Consider the following 22,114-nt stretch of genomic DNA (forward strand, 5'->3'; position numbering starts at 1 on the left):
ATGAAACATGTTTTTTAAAGCTATCTAGTTCATACTGCGATTGATAGAAATTGTTCTTTCTTAGTAGCTTCCTGTACCTGGTCTAACTTTTAAATTAGCCCTCCTCTGAGCAGGTGGTTGGACTAGATAACCTCCAGAGGTCCCTTCCACCTGAATTGTTCTGTGATTCAGCAACTGCCATTAAAAACGTTGGTGTTATTTTCAGTTTGAACTTTGCAGACATCAGCTTTCAGCCCCTCAATCTTATTTTGCTTGCATTTGCTAAAGAACATTTTGTTATCAAACATCTGTTCACTGTTTTCTAAATATAGATTATGATCAAGTCTTTAACTTAATTAAACCAAGTAAAATAAGTTACTTTAGTGTATTTACCATTGTATATTTGCCTAATTTCAGAGCAATCTCATTCTTTTTAATGCATGAATTCCAGAAGAGTGTTTGATTTTATCTATGCAAGCAATATAACTTTAAATATCATTTTTTCACATCCACCATTCAAAAGTTGCAGTAGATCTTCACTGCAGTGTTCTATTGGGAAATGGCATTCAACTGGCAAACATCACAAAGTTTTAAGTTTTCTTCCAAGCTGCTCCTTTACAGGGTCTCTGTTTCTTTTCAGTAGTTGACTTAACTCATGCTGGTTTATTGTACTAAGTTAATGAACTAAATATTTTACATGTATTACTATTTTTATGTGTTAGTTAACTGTCCTCAAGACTTGTCATAAAACATTATTTATGGTATCTGCAAATTTCAGTAGTACTTGCATTTTTTTTCTTTGGGAATTAGAAACTAAAATTATGACTATAGTGTGGGTGAGCACAGGTCCTACTGACCTTTTCTCTTTATGAATATTCAAAAGAATACTGTTTTGCTTTATCAGAGTTATGAAGGTGTACTGCACCTTTGAGAGGTAGAATGTTCAGGTAGTGCAGAAGCTGGCTTGTACATAATACTCCTGCTGTGACTATTTTTGTAATTCCTGTATTTTATCATTTTACAGAGGGGAAATAGAATGCAGCTACTAATTTTTTTACGAGCTTTTTTAAACTCTAAGAGAAAACATTTTTAATATGTCATCTTGTTTATGGAGGATGCAGAAATAATATCACTATAACTATTATTTATTTTCTAAGAAAAATACATCAAAATTCTATAAATGTTAGTCCTGAAATATTTTTTTTTTAAATGAGATCCCTAGTGCATTGCTATATATCAGAGAAAAATAAATCAGAAGAATATTGTGACCTACATATCTTAATATTTTAGTATAACATTGCAAGTGCTTTTAACCTCTCAGTAAACTAGACTGATGTATTTTAAAAAAAAAGTCAATATGCATCTATTTTGGAAGGAATCCCAAAGCCTTTAACATTGCTGATGCTAATCTAATCTTGAATGTGCAACATAAGTATGGCTAACATTAATTCTGCTCTACAAAACAGTAAAATTTCAGTTTTACTATACATCAGGTCAAAAAATAGAAGACTTAAGTAATTAAGTTTGTTCAGAGTGAAGTTCATATTGTATTTCTAGCACAGAAATTAAAGGAAGCATTTAAAAAGGATCATTAGCTCTGAAGTCAAGCTGCAAGCCCTGCTGTGATCATTTTGTTCCCTTGGTACTTAGAGGGTTAAAACAAGATGGTGGATGTGCTGTTTGAAGTGTGTAAAACTTGTAGGAAAAACTGCCTTGGGCATTGCCAACCAGACTGACTAATTGAATTCTCTTTTTGTGCTGTAGAAAATAACAGTATGAATACAGAAGAAACATCAAAGTGATACTTGACCATGAAATGCTAATATAAATTCTTCTCTGTGTGACTTGGCACTCACAATCATCTGATTTTAACTTTCTTATTCTGTAACAATATTCTTTAAACTTTATTCACTTAGAAATTAATTTCTCTACAAAAGTGCCAATCCTGCAAAATAAACATGACCCTTAGAGTTGAGGGTGCGACAGTAACCTGTACCCAGGGCTGAGTGGCTGGGACAGGCTACAGCTGCTCGGCAGCAGCCTCGGGTGGGCTGAGGGACAAGATCCTTAAAGCAGCACCCAAGGAATAAGGTTTGAGAGCTGAGCGTGGCCTCAGTGGACAGGACATAGCCCAGGATTTTTGCTGCTGGACTCAAAAAGAGGAGCAGAGATCTGCCAGTGAGCTGCTATTTCTCTTGCAAAGAGTACCACAGCCTAAACTGGACATAGAGCTGATCTACTTGTCGAGTAAATGGAGTGAGATGTTGGAATTATTGCATGGGAAGTTTAAAGCAATTAACTGTTATTGCTAACATATTAAGATCCAGGACAGAGGAAATCTTGAGAACTATGAGGAATCTTAAGTTACTTGAGGGGATCTTGTAGGTATAGTTAGATTTTACTTTAAAATTTATTCAGGGAAAAATGACAAATAAACAAGACAGTGTTTTTTACTTGTCATATTCTCATTCTTAAAAATATGTTTTTAAATCCTTATCTTGCTTTGTAGAAAGCTTTTTTCCAATGTGGCATAATATTTGAAGAAGTATTTAGCAATTTCTCAACATAATTTTTCTGGTTTTAACCATTAATTCACTTAAATGTAAACAATCAGTGCCAATACGGCATTATAGACAAAATTCCTATGATAAACAAGGCCCCTGGTGAGGTGAGGATCCCACCCTGCCTGGTCCTCAGTATGTTTTGTGGCGGCTTCTTCATCATCCCCTCCCTCACAGGGCTCTGGGGCTCCCTGTCCCCTCACGGGGCTCAAGGGCTCCTCATCCCGTGCCCCCCCCCCATCCCTTCCCTCACAGGGCTCCTCATCTCCCCCCTCACAGGACTCCCTGTCCCCTCCCTCACAGGGCTCAGGGCCTCCCGCCACCACCAGGTCGGGGTGTCAGCCTCCCTGAACACGGGGAGATGCCAGGACACCTCAGAAATATTTTCTGCCCAGATTCTGTTACAGCAGACAGGTGGGTGTCGCGGGCCGGTGCTCACCGTGAATGAGTGTGTGGGCCTGCCTGCCTCGTGCCAGCGGTGGAAGGTTCTGGAGCTCTGGGGCTGCGGGAAGAGGGAGCTTGGCCATGGCCATTGGCCATTGAGTTTTCTGTATTCTCCTTTTAATTTTACATTTTAGTAAAATATAACTTGAGAGACTGTGTGGTGATTTGGAGTGCTGACTGGCAGGAGTGGAGTTTGGTAGAGCTGCCTCTGCACGTGGGCCCTCTCCTGTAAAAAAGGGTTAAATACTGGCTTGTCATCACTGTGTCTTGCTTTATAGAGGACTGTACTGAGGAAACCTTCAAAATGTTAAAAGGCAGTAGAGGCAGTACATCTCTTTTAGGAATCTGTATGCTTAGTTACATGAAGAAAAAGTAATATTCTAGCCACTGTAATATCACTAAATCAAAACACAATTTAAAGGAGTAATGGAGTTATTGAGTGATAAGATTTATTATTCTTAAAATGATAGCTAAAATAGGAAAATGCTCTAGAAGTTACAAGTCTTAAGCAAACAAAGAGGTTGATCAGGGATATTGTTTTTCAGGCCTACTTTAAATTGGTTAACAGCAATATTGTGTAATGGAATGCTGGGATGGAGTTGTTCTTTGGGAAGCCTTAAGGCAGTGAAACCCCCTGGGTACCCCTGGACCAGTGCTCAGCATGAGCAAGCCCATATCCTTTCCTATCCATTTTTGGTGAGGCTTTTGCCTTACAAAGTCCAAAGATAGAGCAGTTACGTGACCTCTCCCAGGAGATGGGACCACTGCTGTTTCTTGTCCCTTGCAGATGGTGTAGAAAATCAGGGCCTTGAAGCAAAAGATGGAGCAAAGCAAACTGACGGTGTGGACACACCAAGTTTAACATCTTTAGCATTTTACTTGTTGTCAAAATACTCTCTGTTTACTCTTCCTTCCCATGCTTTATAGTAACACAGTCTACCTAGGGGTAGGTCTGACACAACTGTCTGCACCCCACACAACTTGTAGAACAGGTAACAAACATTCTGCCTGATTTAAGGCCAGGCAATGTATCTCTCGCTCTGCACATCATTGAAATTCTGACATGCCAGATTAATTATATTCAGTTCCTTTTTTCTCACTATCATGAATCTGTCCTGTCAAGGAAAGAATAGATCCCTGAGGTTAACCAGACACAAGAGAAGTCAAGTTTCCTAAGACTGTAAAGTAACCTTTTGGTCATGACAAAACTCAAGAGATCATTTGTCTTTACAGGTACCTCTGTAAGAGATAGATATCAGCATAAAGCCTTCTTTTCTTTTTTACTAAGACATTTAAAATAATGTGCATTTTTTTTTGTTTGTTTTATTTTACCACAGGATTGTACAGTGTATGAAACAGAAAATAAAATTCTTCATGTGGTAAGTAATCTAAGTATTCTGCTTTGGTATTCTGTAATTCTACTCCATCCACTTAAATGATTAAAAAAAAAAAAAATTAAGGCTACTATAGGAAAATAGAGTTCCTTACTATTTGTTACAACTTCTGATGAATTAAATCAGTTGCTAAAAGTTAAAGTTTTCATAAATAAGATAAAATAGTTAAAAAGTTAAAAATTATTTTCAAGACCATCAAGAGAGATATCAGCTTACATGTTTTGTGACCCCCTGAAACCAACTTCGTACATTAGTTGTGCTTCCTGCCAGCCAGTTTAATGACTATCCCAGTACTCTAGATTGAACACTCCAAAACGTCTTTTTTTTGCATCAGCACAGGGAAATGGAGAGATGCTAACCAAACAATATTAATAAAATATTTTTTCACCCAGGACCTTGTTTCCACTTTCTCAGAACACTGGAGGCTTATGGAAGATGGTGTCATTCACTTAAGAACCATTTCTACCAAGCCTTTTTACTCTTTCCTGAATTGGAAGTTTTTCAAATTTAAGGCATAAGAATCAGCTTTCTTCTGGTATTCCCTAACTTACGCCTGTTTTATTTTAGCAGGCAAGGCCAGATAATCCCTCTCACTCTCCTCACACAGTTCCCTGCAGTAATGCTCTCTGTTATGCCTACCATTAATTACAAATACATCATTATTGTTCTTAGACTGTTTTAGAAGCTTCACAGTACTCTTACTAGTGTATAACTCTTACTAGGATTGCTGGCGTGGAACTCCAGCAATGGATCCATCAGACCTGATGCATTACTAGCTTTACTGGTTGTCAGACTGAGCACTTTGTGCCTTCAGCACTCAAAAAACCTAATGACAAAGGGAAATGGAAGAATCTTATACAAAGTTATTGATTACATGTTGGCCTTTAAGTTCAAATACTTTATATTTTCCTGGTACTGGCACTGAAGACTTGTACTGACACTAAGATAGATTTAAAGCCTATGGTGAAAGGGAAACCTCAAAGGATTTACAAGTTCAGATAAGCTTTTGACAAGCTCTAACAAAGTGCCTGACTCCCTTTTTTTTTTTTTCCCTCCTGTTTTTAAAACCCTTTACACATACTCTGCTTCCAGTAGGGATTAAAATTTGTCGTAAAACATTGATGTGCTGTTAAATTCAGAAAGCATGCAGTGACTGTTAGAAAAAAGCTTACAAAAGCTTACTGTTGTAAACCTGATTCTGAAAAGAACTTCTAAAAGCACCTGAAATCTTCTGGGATTTGAAGTGTATATATATATATTTATACACACATACATATATACACATCTTTCAACCCACAGTTCTAACTGCATATGACTTCTAGAAATACATCTTTAGCAGGAATGTTACTTTTGACTTTTCTACCCATTCTGAATGGAAGCCTAAAAAAATAGAAGAGAAGAGAGAAAAGTTTCAATTTTTAAGTTTTCCATAGGCTCAGCAGTAAAAGCGTGATGAACCTGAAGGAGCCTAGATCACGAGGCAGTAAGACTCATCTTAGCCTGAGCAAAATCACCTGAAACTACCAGATCCAGAACATACAGGCTCTGAGGATCAACCTGTTTGTCATCGTAACTCTGGGTGAAGTGAGAAGAATCACCATCTTTGTCGCAGCATGTTAAAAAGAAAAAAAAATACTTCAAGGATACTGAATTTAAGAATAAGCTTTGTAAATTGTTCATGTCTCTTATAGCAACTTTATTTCTAAAAATTAAATTAAATACTCAAAAAAATAACTGTGATGCTCTAAAGTAAAATTTTATATTTGTAAGGGATAGAATTTATAACTCTTAAATAGAACATGGAATTTTTGTTTATTTCTGAAAGATATTGAGAAAGATATACTTACAAGTGAAGACAGATTTATAAAATGATTATCCATGATTGACTTTCTCCATTGGTTACTGGATGGATTCCCTGAGGTGTGGATTTGTTTGGCAGAGCTCTGCACTAGGGCAGCATGTGCTCAGATGTGATTGCAGGTACACAGTTGCCATTCCCTCAGCAGTCATATGACTAGACCATGTCTACTCTGCAACTCAGGTATTATGGGAAAAGAGAAATTACGAAGGAGTGATCTTTAGGATCACTTAAACTGCATGTCAGAGAGTCAGGTTTCTTTTTTTTGGATATCTGTTCAGCAAAATGTGGTTATCAGGACTGCGTCAGTTCTTTAGACTAATATAGCATAGCTATGATAATTAAAAGTTACAACCTGCTAGTTGTTCTTTTAGCTCTAAATACAGATTATTAACTTACATTCATTGTACAGACCCAGCAGTGGCTGCCATACTAAAAATACTTTTTGTGACGTATATGTTTGTATGGCTTGTTCAAGACTTAGTGGTTTCCTAAAGATTCTCTTCTTGTCGTGGCCCATTGAGAAAGGCATAATAAATGGTTTTAGGAGTTGGACAGCCTGTAAAACTTGTAAATGTAAAGTTCCTCTGCAGCAGGTATTGAACTTCTTGAAGAACCCATTTTTATTTGAGATTTTCTTAAGTGCGGTAGTATTGCGCCATCTGGAGAGTATGCACTTTGCTTCTCTGTGGGTTTGGAACACAACACTAGTTAGTACACAAGACTTTGGTCCTTTCTATTTTTCTATGCCAAAAATACTTTAGCATATGTTAATGTACCATCTTATGTTGATAGTGCCACATCACGCATTACTTCCTGACCCTGTGCTGCTATTCATAAATTCTGCTCAGTTGCTCCCATTTATACTATCTCAGCCTTTGCATTATTTACATCTCTTGTATCTGCTGAACTACTTTTACAACAAACTGATATTTTTAATTATTCTAACATAGTTTTCTTGAATATTTTCCTCATGCTAAAATCCTACATAGATTTTAGTTAACTTTGTGAGTCATGGGGAGATCTTAAAGATTCATAAGAGTAAACTTGATTGAAAACTTCGTTGTTGTTTATTTTGTTCCAAAGTTTATTTACTGAAGAAGTATGAGCAAGTGACACCTGTGACATCAGAAAGTAGAAAGTGGTGCCTCTGGGCTTTAGTCTGCAGCTAATCTGTACATATGGCCTTAAATGTTAAGGCATAAGAGAGGGCCTCAGTTCAAAATCATAGCAATATTTTGATATGATGGTCATTCAAAAGCTGGATGAAAGCATATTCTCATGGACAGGGTCAGCCATCAGTTCATATGTAGAATAGCCATAAGTACATTTTTTGAGCAAGCCAGTTTCTGTATCTCTGGTGGGAGAAGACCGGACCTAAAGTTTTGTTTAGGGGTTCTGGCCCAAAGCTGAAACCACCAGAAATATTTCTGGTAACGGAGACCTTTAGATGCAGTCATGCATACCTGAATGGGATGCTTTGCATCTTGCACCTGATACAAAATACAAATGCCTCGTCCATGTCCAATATTACAGAGCTGTACTTGGATTTCCAGATGAGTAACTGTACAGTGAATGGAAATATAATCTATAAATCCAGTCAATTTATTAATTGTGACAACTTTCTTTAACTTATACGTATAGTGTCAAATGAGGTATTAGAAATCCTCATGCTTTTGCAGATGCCTGAAATAAAACTTCCCCTAAGAGATTTCACTAGAATTTGCTATAATTAGGGAAAATGGGAGTCCAGTCCCCAAAGGAAAATAGATGCTTACAGCACAACTTTGACCGGAAGACCATTCTGAAATTCATCTAAATGAATGCTTTCAGATTAGGTTCAAATATTTTTAGGCATAGCCTTTTTGAAGGCACACTTTAAGCAACACATGCAAATTTGGGAATAAATCTTTACACGTGAAGATTTCCTGAGAGTACAGATCAGTTCCCTTCTGATCCATAGACTTACTGCTTGCCTTTGATCGACAGGTTTAATCTGTCAGTATCACCATTACCATCTATGCAGTGGGGCTCCTCCTCTGAAGGTGTTTGTGTGGATTGGCATTAAGTTTTTGAGATCTTTAGCTGGAAGGCAGGATAACATAAAATTATTGCGTAGTTGTAGTGATCTAGAATATCAGTTAAGGGATATGTTCAAAGATGCATAAGAATTTTACTTCAGGAAATGGATTAACTAAGGAACCTTTCTGCCAGTGTAATTTTTAACAAAGGAAAAATTTTCTAAGTTGTATAATGCAGAATTCACCTAATTATCACTGTTGGTGGGGTTGCTGTCATTATTTGGTAGCCAAGATAGGTTATTAGGGCATTTTGTTAAGGCATAAGGTGTATAAGTTGGTGTATAAGGCATTTATTTTTACATATTTTACTCAACTTCCATTGTATTTATAATAATACATTATAATGAGAGATAAGATGAAGTTCATTTTTTTTTTTTTAAAGTACATGTAGTTGGAGTGGAGAAATAGTTTAGATATACAGATGTTCTCAGTGCACAGTAAAATCATTTGATGAGAAGAACTGTACATGCATGTACATTTTCTTGACATTTATGGATATTTTCTGTTCCTTTAACCTCTTGTTCTTGACTTTCATATACTTGTAGTTTTTGCAGTGCTAAGAAGTAAAATTATCTGTTTATTCTCAGTTAATTCTCAGAATAAGAACTTCTTCGCTAGTAGTTTCAGTTTAATATGAGGAATTATACTGACTTGTTTTTCTTTGTAGTGTAAAACCTTGTCTGGGATTTGTGACCACATCATTTCGCTCTCATCTGATTCTCTGGTGTCACAGTCAGCACATCTTGAGGTAGTTCATCTCACCAGCATTATGCCCAGTGAGGGTTTGGTAAGTAGCAAAGCAGTTTAAAGTTTAACTGTTAGAATACAAAATACAAGCCTCAGTTCTTTAGGGTGATTTCTTTTTTTAATTTATCAAGAAATCAAAATGTATTTTCATGCAGTCACCTACTTTTTTGGTAAACTGAATCAGATTTCTGAAACTGGTTTTAATTAACTTTTATCTAAATAAAAGGATAGTAATTTTTTTTTTTTTTTTAAATTAACACCTGTTTTACCTTCATGAGCAACTCGTAACTATATGAGCAGCTATAGTCCTTTGATAGCCGTATTGCAGTTTTTGGAATGTACCAAAGTAATCCCCAAATACATACATATACAAATAAAATTAACTAAATATCATTAATGTGCTTTGAAAATTATTAGTGGAAGGTATGTTTCTTGGTCTTGGATAAAAATAGTTATATGCCTCCCTGATGATTCAGTTCAAATAAAACTTTCAGAAGTATTAATCAAGAAAGAAAATAAATCCCTTATATTTGTAAATTGTTCACTGAACAGACTAGTTAGGTGTCTTTTGAACATCCTGGCTGCTCCACATTAGTCATGGGTCACACCATTAAAATTTTCTTCAGAGATGATAGTTTAATAATTATTTGGCTACCACTTTTAAATATTAATGTACTGTTACACTTTTTGGTTGAGGGATTTTTGTGAGGCTTTAGAGGTCAGTGGGTAAAGATTTCTGTCTCCCCTTGGTACTCCCTTACTTTACAACCATGCTGATGTTGGTAGGCTATGGGTTAGGGGTTGTGCTTGGGAACCTAAGATCTAATAGAAGCTAGGGTGTAAGGTAGCGCTGCAGGCCCTGGGATGTTCTTGCACATTCTTCTCAAGAGATGGGCTGCTTTCCCCAGTACAATCTCTTATACTGTCTTCAGCTGCATTCTCAGGATTATGGGAATTTTTTTTTGTGGCATGTTTCTTTGTAATTCAGCATGATTTACAGATTTATTTTAAATTTCTGCTAGTTGAAAAGTTTTGTATTATTTCAATATCTTACTCTTTGTTCTGACATTGAATAGCAATGAACATCATATGCAAATCCCGTCAAAGTTACAAGCGCATAATTATTTTGAGTATGCATATTAATTAGAGAATGATGTATTTTAATAACATGAGGGGGTTTTGTATGACTACATAAGTTTACTTTATTCTTAGACTGATTTAGTCAACAAAGAACATTACAACAGCATAAAACATTTAATTTTAATTCTGTGGCATCGCAGATGCTTAGCCCAGTATGTAATCCTGAAGACAGATGCAATTTGCTCGCTGTGCTGCTGCATTCCAATGGCCAAATGTGTTGCCTTCGTGGCCCAGTTTCCCCTCTTGGTCTGATTTCTGGGTTAGTTCAGTAATATCCAGGAAATAGCGGGTCAGTATCATTTACAGCTTGTGTAGTATGTATGCTGTAAATCCATCAGTGCTTTTGGCTTGTGTTAAGACTACTATATCCTGCATGCTAGCAGTCTGGATCTCTGTAGAGTTTTCCTTTCTATCCAGAAATGTCATGTGTTTCTGCTGCTCTACTTAGAAGAAAGTTCACTATCAGTGCTGAAGAGAATGTGAACACGGGTAGATGGGATGTATTTTCCTCAGAGGTGATGGAGCATAACAAGCAGGGCTTGGCATTGCTAGTGCTTTCCGTTCAGTGATAGCTCTAGATCTAGGACAGGGGTGTAGACTGGTGGAGGACAGGAAGAGTGCAGCCTCCTTCAAAAATGTCATGTCCTATAGGGAGCTGAAAATTTAATGCTGTGCAATATAGGCAGGTTCATTTCAGGAGTTCTTGGGTTTGAACTGCTTAGGTTAGACTGCTTGGGTCTAAGTAGCTTATCATGGTGTCAGAGTGCGATTTAAATCTTTAAGGCAGGAGTGACCAAGGTGGGAGTTGTTGGCTGTCATGTGGTCCACACTGTCCTTCAGACCACCCTCTTTTCTAACAGAACTTTGAGGCAGGCAGGGCCTGGGTTGTAATAATGCCATAACTGGATTTTATCGAAGAACCATGGTATAGTTCTCCATCCGCAGTGTACCCATAAGTTTATAGCCAACAAAACTGCAGTAAGTGGGCACTGCTGACAGAGGACACAAGACAAATACTGCAATCAAAATTGCCCGTCGATTTTTTTTCTTTTCTTTTTTTTTTTTTAGATGAAGTGAAATCACAGTGAATGACTGAGTTTTCTGTGCCTAATTATGAAGGCGCTATAACATGTTAGGTTGGAAAGTTCCTTTATAATCAATTTTGCTGACACTGTGTTCTGTTTAGAAGAAAATATGAAAAAGGACTAAAAATGGGAATAAAAGAAAATTCATGTGAAAAGGAAAAGAAAACATTAATCAGAATCAAATATAGAACAGAGTAATGAATTACAAATGGCTTTCTCATGATTGTATAGCAGTTCTTTTCCACAGGATCTCTGCTCCATTCAAGAGAAAAATGAGCACTATTCACTGAATGGAAAGTATTCAGAGTTCCATTTTTATCCTTATCATTCAGTGTAGGGGTTGAGGTCTTATTTACCACACTTCAGCGAAGCTCTGCGTTCCCTTGAGTTACTAATTTCATCGTGAGGTTGTTGGGGTTTTTTTTATATGGCCTTACTGAGTGCTTCACAGACATTAATTAATTCATCCTCACAACACACTTGTGAAAATAGTAATGTACTTTTAGCTTTATAGATAGGAATCTAATGCACAGAGCAATTTGTGTCAAAATCACCAGAAATCTATTATTCAGGAGAAGTTTAGCACAGAATTTTTCAGAACATTGTTTTTTTTATAGTGTAAGTTTGAAACAGTCTCTCTTGGTTTAAGTGTAGCTAATGTTTTTGGAGCTACTGAGAACTCTAGCTTCAGCTTCATATAGGGTTGGCACCTAGAAAATGAACACAGTTATTTGCCATTGGTGAAAAATGTGTTGTAAATTACTCAGATTATATAAGAATTCAGTTATCTGGAATGATATTCAGTTGACTTAATTATGAGCCTTTCTCTATTTTCAAAACTCCATTTGCAAAACTGCTTTTATTGTATGCCTTCTAATTTCTTCAACAAATGAGCCAGAAATCCTATAGACATTGCATAAGCTTACACATAAACTAAATTAATGTCCAGGTCCAAGTCCATACAGTTACTACGTGGAGTCAGAACTCCTGTGGGGCAGTGTGTGTGTGTGTTTAATTGTTTAAATACATTCTGGATCATAAAGCATTTTCACAAAGGGACTGTATGTCATTTGAATGTGTATCTTCAGGTCTAACATTTTCTAACTTTCAGTTTGTGTTTTTATGAGCTTAATAGTCTTCTTTTTCTTTTTCTTTTTTTTTTTTCTCTCTCTAAAGTATCTTCTTTTTCAGTCTGCTTCATTAAAAAATATTTTTATCTCATGCCTTCCCCAGAATACATTCTCTGCTGGTAGTTTCATGGCAGTTTGCTGGACAAAAGAACTTGCATTGGGAAGCACACATTTTAGGTTCCATTCCAAGTTCTGATGATTGTGTTTGCATCCTGATCTCTGCAGGCATTTGCTGGCCTCCAGAAACATACTGGGTTTTTCCATTCCTTCCCCAGCTGTACCGGTCACACATACCAGTCAGATTGCTTCCTCCTTTTCCCTATTTAGTCACTGAATTTTCAGTGACAAGTACTAAAACAGCCTCCATATATTTTCTATTCAATTTAAAGTAACTTTAAAAATTGTAAAACACTTTTTCTGCTGAATTATTGTAGTACTGGGTATGGTAATACTATTTACATCTGAAGTGTACTGCATGATCAGCCTGAATAAGATGTCTGGAAGGCAAAACTTTGTTCCAAACTGCCAGTCTGACAAACTTGAAATAAACTCCTGTACTAAGAAAGTATTAGACTGTAAGAACCACTGTCAGCTCTGACAGAAAGAGAACATGCATACATAAGTTTTTGTGAAATAAAATAGAATAAAATAACTTTAACTTCATGATTTAAGAAAATTCCCTTCCTTGGCTTTTAGTTTTTCAACTCTGTGGGTTATTTATAGTGTCAATTGTAGCACAACAAAGGAAATTGGATCATTTTTATACTTACAAATGCTTTTTACAAATTACCTTTCTTTCTGCTTAGATGAAGATAGGTTTCCATTCCATTGCATTGCATGCTAAAGTTCCTTGAGATGTTACAATAACTTGTGGTAAATGACACTACATCATGATTTTAATTTTTAGACACTGCACATAACTGCTCAGTACAAGGCAAGATCTTCCTCAAAAATGTGGTATTTGAAAAATCTACTCCTCCAGAATTTACTATGTTTCAGAAGTCCATAGACCAGGTTCTACATTTAGGAGTCCCAGAATTTCTGTTTAGTGATTAGAAAACGCTGGTGCAGCAGCACCCACTTTAAATTTCTTGACTTGATGGACCCAGCATAAGCAATAGGCCCCTGAGACAAGAGTTTGTGTTATTGTTTGCAGGGGAAGAGGTGCAGCTCCTAAGCTTGCTACTAAATCCTTGAGGGTGAGGGTAGGTGAAAGGTATTAATTACCTCAGACTAAGCCCAGAGCCAGCTTTGGAGCCGTTCTGCTGTCAGATAAACAAAGGCAGGCTAAAGGGAACCCATGTTTTAGTTGAGGTGATGGATATAGAGACTGTCTGTAAGATGGGAGCATGGAGCATTTTTTGAGATTTGGTTTTTTTTCCTCATTCTACAGAGAAAAAAAGATTTTTTTCTTTGCATTAGAGCCAGTATTATTTTGGACTAAACTTTTTTTTTTTAATCTTCTGAACTTGATGTGCTGTACGGATATTTAAAGATACTTCTGTGTAGCATGCGACTTTAATCTTCTTTGATGAGATTAATGATTACTCTTAAGCAGGAGATTTTAAACAGGCAGGCTGTTGGGTATTTATTGTTTGGTTTTTTATCTTCTGATGCCTGAGAAATGTTTCACTTCTGGAATTCAGTAATACCTTTATTCCTTTTCCTTTCACTTTTTTTTTTTTGTTGCTCTCTCTTGTGTCTGAGCTTCCTACTGCTGATAGAAACAGTGTAATCTGTCACACTAAAATATACACTACTTATATCCACACCTTTGTTAATTTTCTGCAGAGGGAACTTCTTCTGCTTCATTTAAGAATTTAAGGGAAGCAAAGATTGTGGGAATAAAGTTTTTTATAAGACCAGCTGTGAATTATTGGAGAAAAAAAACCCCAAACAAACAAGCTGTCAGATGCAAAGACCCTTCTTTGTTAAGGATTATTCGTCTATCTAATGTTCAGCTATCCATTCAAATAGTACTTTTCTTTATGTGGAATTTGTAATTTAAGGTGATGGAAACCAATCTTTTCTGTTTTTACAAGAAAGGAATTGCAAGAGAATCCAAGAAGGAAAAGTAGACTATGAAGGCAGCTTATTTAGTGGAAATACACATGGCTGTCCTAAAACTGTTAGGGTATTAATCTAATTATTTCAGATTATTTTTAAAAGCTTACAGAAACTTGACATAGTTTCATCATGCTTGACATAAAGGTTCTCATAGCCTACCTTTGTTGTTGTCAATGGGTTTCTATTTAGGTAGGATTTAGTAAAAGGAGCATAAGAAAGAATAAATTATCTGAGTAAGATGGGTCAGATAAATACACAGAGCTGTTATTATGCAAAGAAAATGAATGCCAATAGAGAATTTGTTTAGGATTCCTATTAAAAAAAAAAAAAAAGTAAGCTAGTGAAAAGGAAATGTAAAACAGCAATAAATAAGGTAAAAATACTAGGTCATATCTTAAAGACTTAAAAAAACTCCACACCTATGTTAGAGTTTCTGAATAAATTGGAAGGAGGGTGTGATCTCAAAAAAGACCAAAATGCCAAAACAAACCAAACTCTGCTTATGAAGAAGAATAATAGAAGATACTAGAAATAAATCTTTTGAAAAGTGGAAGTTGTATTTCAGGAAATAAAGTAGAGGTGTTTAGTATAAATTTGGGCAAAGGACTGCAACATACAAGGCAGACCAAAAAAGATTTTCTAGAAGGACTTTTTAATGGCATGAAAGTTAAACAAAAAACTCTTTCAGCCACCTTCTTCAAGCACTGTCATGTCAATTGTTGGTATGCCTCTGTCCAAACTTGCTAGTTAAAACAAGGTTAAAGAACCATTTTACATCTGGGGCAAAAGATCAGGGCATGTAACAGTTCCCCAGTAATTTATAGCATTACAAACGTGCATCTTTGCTACTGATGCTTCATTGTGTTGTGCAAGTAGAGCCTGAACTCTTCTCCCTGTTGAAGTACTGTTGAAACGCGTAGACCGTTTTATTGTAGTTTTCAATACCTGAATTTTTCATGCAGAAGTATTTTGTCATATTCTGGCAAAGAAATGGTATGAAAACATGAATCATCTAATAATAGGTCATTATTACCCAAAAAGGAGTAATGGCCCACAGTTGGAATTGTTGGAAGTATGAGCCAGAAATGCTCATACTAAGAGTTTAGTCTCATTGCAAAATTCAGAGATCTTCAAATATTGTCTGAAATATCCACAGATAAACCTGGGAATAGTTGTTGACACTTAAAAACACACTGCTATCATTATATTCTAGTTAATTAACCAGATGATTCTGCAAGAAATTTTTCAAGGAATTCCACTTACAACACTGTTTTCTGGGGAATAGTCTTTTCAGAAGGGGATTTTAAATGGCTGATTCCTTCCCATATGTTTTCAAAGGTCAGATTTTAATTAAAAACCTTTAAGTCACTCCCTCATTAGGAGACAGTGGCAGAGTTACGCAGGAACAGTCAGGTTCTTGATATAACATCTTGTGAAACATTTCCTTGCTCTGTAACACCTCTCATATATCAGTATAATTCTTCGGAGTTTCATATCCGACATATCACAGTTATTAGAGAGCAACTATTTATTTCTAATTCATTAACTGTTGACTAGTCTGAGCCATCTTCGCAGATTGTGTGAGGATACTCAACTCTTGCCCAGAGATAAGGGATATAGTTTGTCGTTATTCTGTGCTCTGAGATCACTGGTGGGATTCAAGAAGAAACTAGACAGGATAAAAACCCATTCTTGAAAAAAAGGGGAGAAATCATTTTGAAAAAGGACTCCCGTGAAATTCAGCTTGTAAGGGCAGAAAATAGACCAGTAATAGGACGGAAGATTTGGGACTGAGTTACTTGGGTAGAAATAACAGAATAGGTTGTGCTAGTGAAGGATATGGTAGGAAAGCCCTGAAACTGGTTAGACAAGGAACTAGACATTTGTGAGCCTCAAGAGTAGAAAGAAAGGAAGGAAGAGAGCTGGGTGGAGAGGGCAGCAACTGAAACTGGAAGGAAAAAGATAGGAGAAACCTCTACAGCAGGACTCAGTTGTGTAGATGTAGATGTCTGGTACCATTTTAGATGCCCATCTTTCAGTTGCCACTCCAGAAGGTTCTCTGTGCTATCTGCCAAACACAGGCATATTTCTTGGTTACTTTGAAGTGACTGAATATTCTCTGGATATTACTGTTTAAGCAGATGAGTTGCATCCCTTCTGTCTGAATATACTGATTCTGGGACTGGATGTGTGGAAGAAAAAGCTTGTGGGAAGATTGGGTTAGGGACACTGAACAGAGCAGGAGAGACTAGAGCTGATGGGCAGGGAAGGGGAAGAGGTTTGTGTTATGGAGACTGAACAGGCAAGAAAACTTGTTTGAGAGGGATAGCCATTTGTGTTGAAGAGGAGGGACCAGACACAGAGGGAGGTCGGAGACAACAGGAAAAAAAGCCACTTCCTGATGAAAGCCTCCCATCCAGACCCTAGGATGGATTCCAGGATTCAGAATTTCTCTCATTTATGTGCTTTTTGTCTGTGAAACCCACTGACAAAACATTCTTCTTATTTAGTCTTAGCCTGAGGTTTTTGCTATTTTACTTTGACAGCTCATATGGCTGAAATCTATGAAATAGTTTGCAAGCAGTTGTGTAAAAAATTATATGAGAATAGCTCACAAGAGATATCTTCTTTTCCAACAGGTTTTATAACAGAAGTTAATAGGATCAAAATAGTCGATATGTGGATTCTCTTTTAATAAATTAGTTTACAATTTAATTATGCCTATGTAAAAATACATTACAGAAGAATATGACTCCCTTGAATATGCTGAATCAATATGACTACTTTGAGCCAAATAACTATTAAATAACTATTTCAAACAGTTCCAGAAGTGTTAGCAGTGGTCACAACTGGATCTACTTGGCTATTCATATCTGGACTTGAGAAAAAGGCTTGCTGCTTCAGTTCTTCCACAGTAGTATTTGCCTGGAACTTATGTTATCTGACAGAAAAATTTTCAGAATTTATTTCCATTTTTTTAGGCTTATTAACCATTAAAAAATGCTTATATTAGTGGAAATGGAATGAAACAATGATGAACAAAAAGGTAGCCAATAGCCCATTAAATTGAGAGCAAGGTCCAGGTCTTTGCCTCGTTCAGACTGTTAATACTGGCGTGTGCTTTTTCTGGGTTCACAGAATTAATAGCTCTCTAAATGACTAAGTTTTGCTATTTTGGACATTTCTTATACAACAGAGTATTTTCATTTTCCACTGGAAGTTTGGTGAAAGTGACGCCCTTACAGTCTTTTGTTTATATCAATAAACTACTGTGTGTGTATATATATATCTGAGCAATTTCAACTTCTGAGGGGTTCTGCTAACCTGTGCCAGTACTGCCTGAAATATGGTTGGAGATTCTAGTCTTTATCTTTACAAATGCTGATTTTAAAAAGGAAAGTGAGGATGGGGATGAAGCATACCAGTCACTAAAGTAGGGTTGACACAGATTGTCTTTTAGAAATAATATTTTCCTAAGTGTCAGTGTCTTTTCATGTTGAAGGGTAAATTGTCCTTTAAAAACCTTCCTACAACAGAGAGCAACTGAGAACTGGAGTGAACAGGGTCTTACACACTGCATTAGCTGTTGCAAAAGGATTGGCAACTGCTGACAGCATATCAAGGACAGGGGATTTTTAGGGAAGAATGTTTACAGGGTTGGAAAGAGTGATTTGAAGCAGGGAACATGTATGGCCTCTAGAACAGATGACAGAGACTAAATAAAGCTGCTTTCAGAATTAGTGTATGTTTTTCAGGAGGTTCCTTTCGAGAATACGTTCAATTTTGATTTCAGTAATATACTCAAAACTTTCTCCCATGTAGAAAAATATTTCTGGAGCTTTTATATATGATAGATATGTGTTATATGTATATATTATATAAAATACCTTGCATCCTGAACTATATAAAATAAAATATATAATAATTTTTATATTTTTTTAGATAGAATAATCTTCCAAGGTTTTCAGGTAACACAGATATGTCAAGAGATACAGCGCTACTGTAATGGTCAACAAGAAACAAGCTCTCATTATTTTGGGGAAAACAAGGATGAAAGCTCTAGGATAATTCAAAGATCATGAGTCATTCACTAAAATTATTTATTTTTATATATTTTGTTCTTAAAGTTCAATAGCTAAGATGAAAGAGCAGATAGCAAAACATAGGGTAATTCATAGTGATTAGTGTTTATGTCGCTCAGATGGCATATGTTAAGACATAATATTATAATTTGATTTTTTTGCAAAAATACACATAGCTTCACAAGAAGCTAAGAACTTTACGAAGAAATATGTGAAAAAATTTTGTGAAAAGTTTAGAACTATGTTCTGGTTTGGCCTTAAAAATCTTAGTCTATTGATTTGTTAAGTGGGGAATGAATCTTGTCAAAACAATTAGGGTGCCAGAACTGTGATATTAAATTTGATATTAAAAGTGTGGATGGAAATGTGTTACTGAAGTCTACTACGTGTTAAAATAGCAGACTTCTGTGACGGATGCAGCAATGTTGTGTAAAGTTCACTGTGGAAATCTAGCGTAACACAAACTAGATGGATTTAAATATCTATTTAAGATTTTTAAGGGAGACTCAAAGTCTCAGTAAGAACCTTTGGGGTTTTTCATACCTAGTGCTCTTGTTTATGGCTTTCAGTTGGCAAAGAGAGAATCAGGTGTTTGTCAGTAACAGTTGAAGGTACTCCAGAAACAGTAGAATAGCGACCACTGGTAAAATTAAGCCAACTGTATAGTAGGAAACAGTGGAAGACTCCTCAGAAACTTCTTTTTTCCAACTAATGACATTTTATGAAAGTGATTTCAAGGCTTCCAAGATTTAATTTGGACATCTTTGTTAATTACAAATGAAATAGCTTATAAAGCAGTCTTATTTAAGAGAACAAGTAGTCATGGTGAGTAAAATCTGAAATGGAGTTTCCTATGCAGCAGAGTTAAGCATCCTTATCAGTTTTGGCCAGTCTTTACTTTTAAGATTTAAATAAAGTTAAAGCTTGCTGAAATGGAATTAGTTTCCATTAAGGTAGAAGTCACATTTTCTCCGGATGAAAAATCAAAGCAAATCCATCTAGAGCAGGTTACTCAGGGCCTCGTCCACTCAAGTTTTGATCATCTCCAAGTCAGAGATTCCACAGCCTTGCCAACCTGTTCCAGTGTTTTATCATCTTAATGATAAAATCGGGGAAAAAAAAAATATTTTTTTTCTTTTTAAATTGAGTTCCAACTTGTGTTCCTTGCTTCTCATCCTCTCACTGTGCAGTTTCAAAAAGTTTGACTCCATATTCTCTATAACCTTGAATTTAGGTAGTTGCAGAGTGACGTGATCTTAACTTTATAGTAATTTTACCTCTTCTTTTTTTGTGCGTGTGTTTTTTTGTAAACACTTAGCCTGGAGATCTTCATTACTGTTTTGAAATAGGTTTCTGCGAACGAAATGTTCTTTCTTATTGCTGGGAGCTCTAAACTTCCATTTTGACAGCACAAGGTGATGCAGAATTATTGAAAGGATAATGAATCAGCAGTACAATGTACCAATTAGATTTCAAAATTTGATGGATAACCGTACTATGTGGAGAGATGTGAAGCTATGACCTTACTCCTGAGAGGCAAGAATACAAGCCATTGAGTCTCTCTGACATTTAAGGCTCTGTGTGTGTGTCTGTACAGCTAGATAGAGACCTACTTAGGTTGTCTCTCCGTATCATGTCCATTGCCTCCTTGAAGCAGAATTATTGCTGGACTAATTACAAAGTTCCTGTTAGTTCACCAAGCTCATTTTTCACCATACATTGGCAATATGAGCACTGGCTCATGTATTTGCTGAGTTAGGCTATGGTTTCATTTTTATTAAATCAGTAACTCTCTGAAGATGGGGCATTTGAGTTTAAAGACTATTCCTCTTTGTGGTTTCAGTTTTGATACTTCTTTTATGTCACTAGTAATCAAAGAGGTCATGTTAAATACTTCAAATACTGAATAGGAACGAGCTTTTATGCTGATATTAAGTGTTGAATTTGGCCCAGAAACTATTTTTGGAATAAAAAAAAAACATTAAGTGAGAAAACTATGCTGTTTATAATGGCTTTTGATACATATTTGTTTAACTTAGATTTGCAAATATTAATTGACCATGGTTCCTTCCAGTCTGTTCAAATACTATGGTCCTTAAACTGGAATAAACATACTATTTAAATTATCATGCAAACATTTATTTGTTTCCTACAAATACTAATTTCCATTCTTGCTCTTTTTTCAGGGAATGTATATCAAATCAACATATGATGGACTACATGTAATCACAGGAACAACTGAAAATGTAAGCTTCTTTATTCTAAACTACTCTTATCGTGCATGTAAGTATTTTCTGTATATCTGCGGTGCATTTTGTAATATGAAAATTTGCTTTAAATCAAGCCACTTTTTATTAATACTTTTTTCTTTATCTTTTCTGGACATGTATCAATTATCTTTGTAGAAACTTAGGACACTTGAAAGTAGGCATAGAAAAATATCTGCGATGAAGTTACTAATAACTAACAACGCAACAAGATTAAATGCTTGAACATCTGTCCTCAATTGTTCTTCCAATACACCTTTCTGATAGTGTTCATGTATATGTTCTCTCTGGCACAAAAGTGTTTTCCTTTATATTAAGTAAATTTTTCTCACATAAGAGCATCATCATTAGTCTAAAACAATTAATAATTTATTTAATTTTTAGATTAAATGATCTAAAATGATATCTGTTATATTTAATTTTTGCTCTCTACTTCAGATAAATCTCTCAGAACATAGGACAGTTCAGGTTCATATAAAAAAGAAGTATTTTTCTGTCAACAGAACAGTAGAAATAATAGGGGAAAAAAGTGCCTCAAGTGTTTATATTGACCAGAGTAGTCAGAAAATTGCAGTTATTATTAAGCGTAGTTATTATCTGAGCAGTCCTTAATATGTGCAGTCAGCTTACTTTATGCAGTGAGTAAATATTGTCATACAATGATGAATACTTTCTTGCTAAGAGTTCTTTGTTTTCTTCTTACAATGGACAGTAATTTTTTTTGGTGATTTTTATTTTGTTCTTATTACCAAATTAATTTAAACATAATGTTAGAAAAATTAGACTTTTGGAGGTGATGCCTGTACTAGGGTTGACTCATAGAAAATGAGTAGCTTCTGTATGTCTAAGCAATTCAAAAAAATAGGTTGTAAAATAATAAATTTTAAAATAGTTACAATATGAGCGGTATAGGTGGATGTAAAAAACATGGGTAATGGTGAAAGATAATTTAAAATACTATATTTTATATTAGACAGGTTATAGAATAATCTTTGATAAACCAGAAAGTTTTCAAAGCTAGCAGTAATTACTGACAGGACCATCACTAAGAAGGGAGAAATTGTGGAAAGGAGCAAATAGGTTTTGGTACATGCACAGAAGTGGATGGATGGTTTGACAATGTTAAAAAAGCTTAGTTAACAATCCAAATGACTGTTGTGTCAGGATGTATAAAATGTTCTTTTATGAAAATGACCATTCCTGAAAGAATTGTATTAGGAGGAGTTCAGTTCCATCACCTGCAGTAAAAATAGAGAAGAAATCAAGAAAAATGTATTAA

The 22,114-nt window shown here is 35.7% G+C and overlaps 1 protein-coding gene across 4 annotated transcripts in view; it reads left to right on the forward strand.

Moving 5' to 3' along the window:
* Positions 1–22,114, forward strand: part of LOC141949452 (connector enhancer of kinase suppressor of ras 2-like) — a 212,909-nt gene that overhangs the window by 99,926 nt on the left and 90,869 nt on the right. For all 4 annotated transcript variants that reach the window (XM_074883088.1, XM_074883090.1, XM_074883089.1 and 1 more), the window contains exons 5-7: positions 4,322–4,363; positions 8,985–9,104; positions 20,755–20,814. In XM_074883088.1, the coding sequence (XP_074739189.1) occupies positions 4,322–4,363; positions 8,985–9,104; positions 20,755–20,814 (222 nt within the window). The remainder of the gene's footprint in view (positions 1–4,321; positions 4,364–8,984; positions 9,105–20,754; positions 20,815–22,114) is intronic.

Source organism: Strix uralensis, chromosome 13, assembly GCF_047716275.1.
Source record: "Strix uralensis isolate ZFMK-TIS-50842 chromosome 13, bStrUra1, whole genome shotgun sequence".
NCBI lineage: Eukaryota > Metazoa > Chordata > Aves > Strigiformes > Strigidae > Strix > Strix uralensis.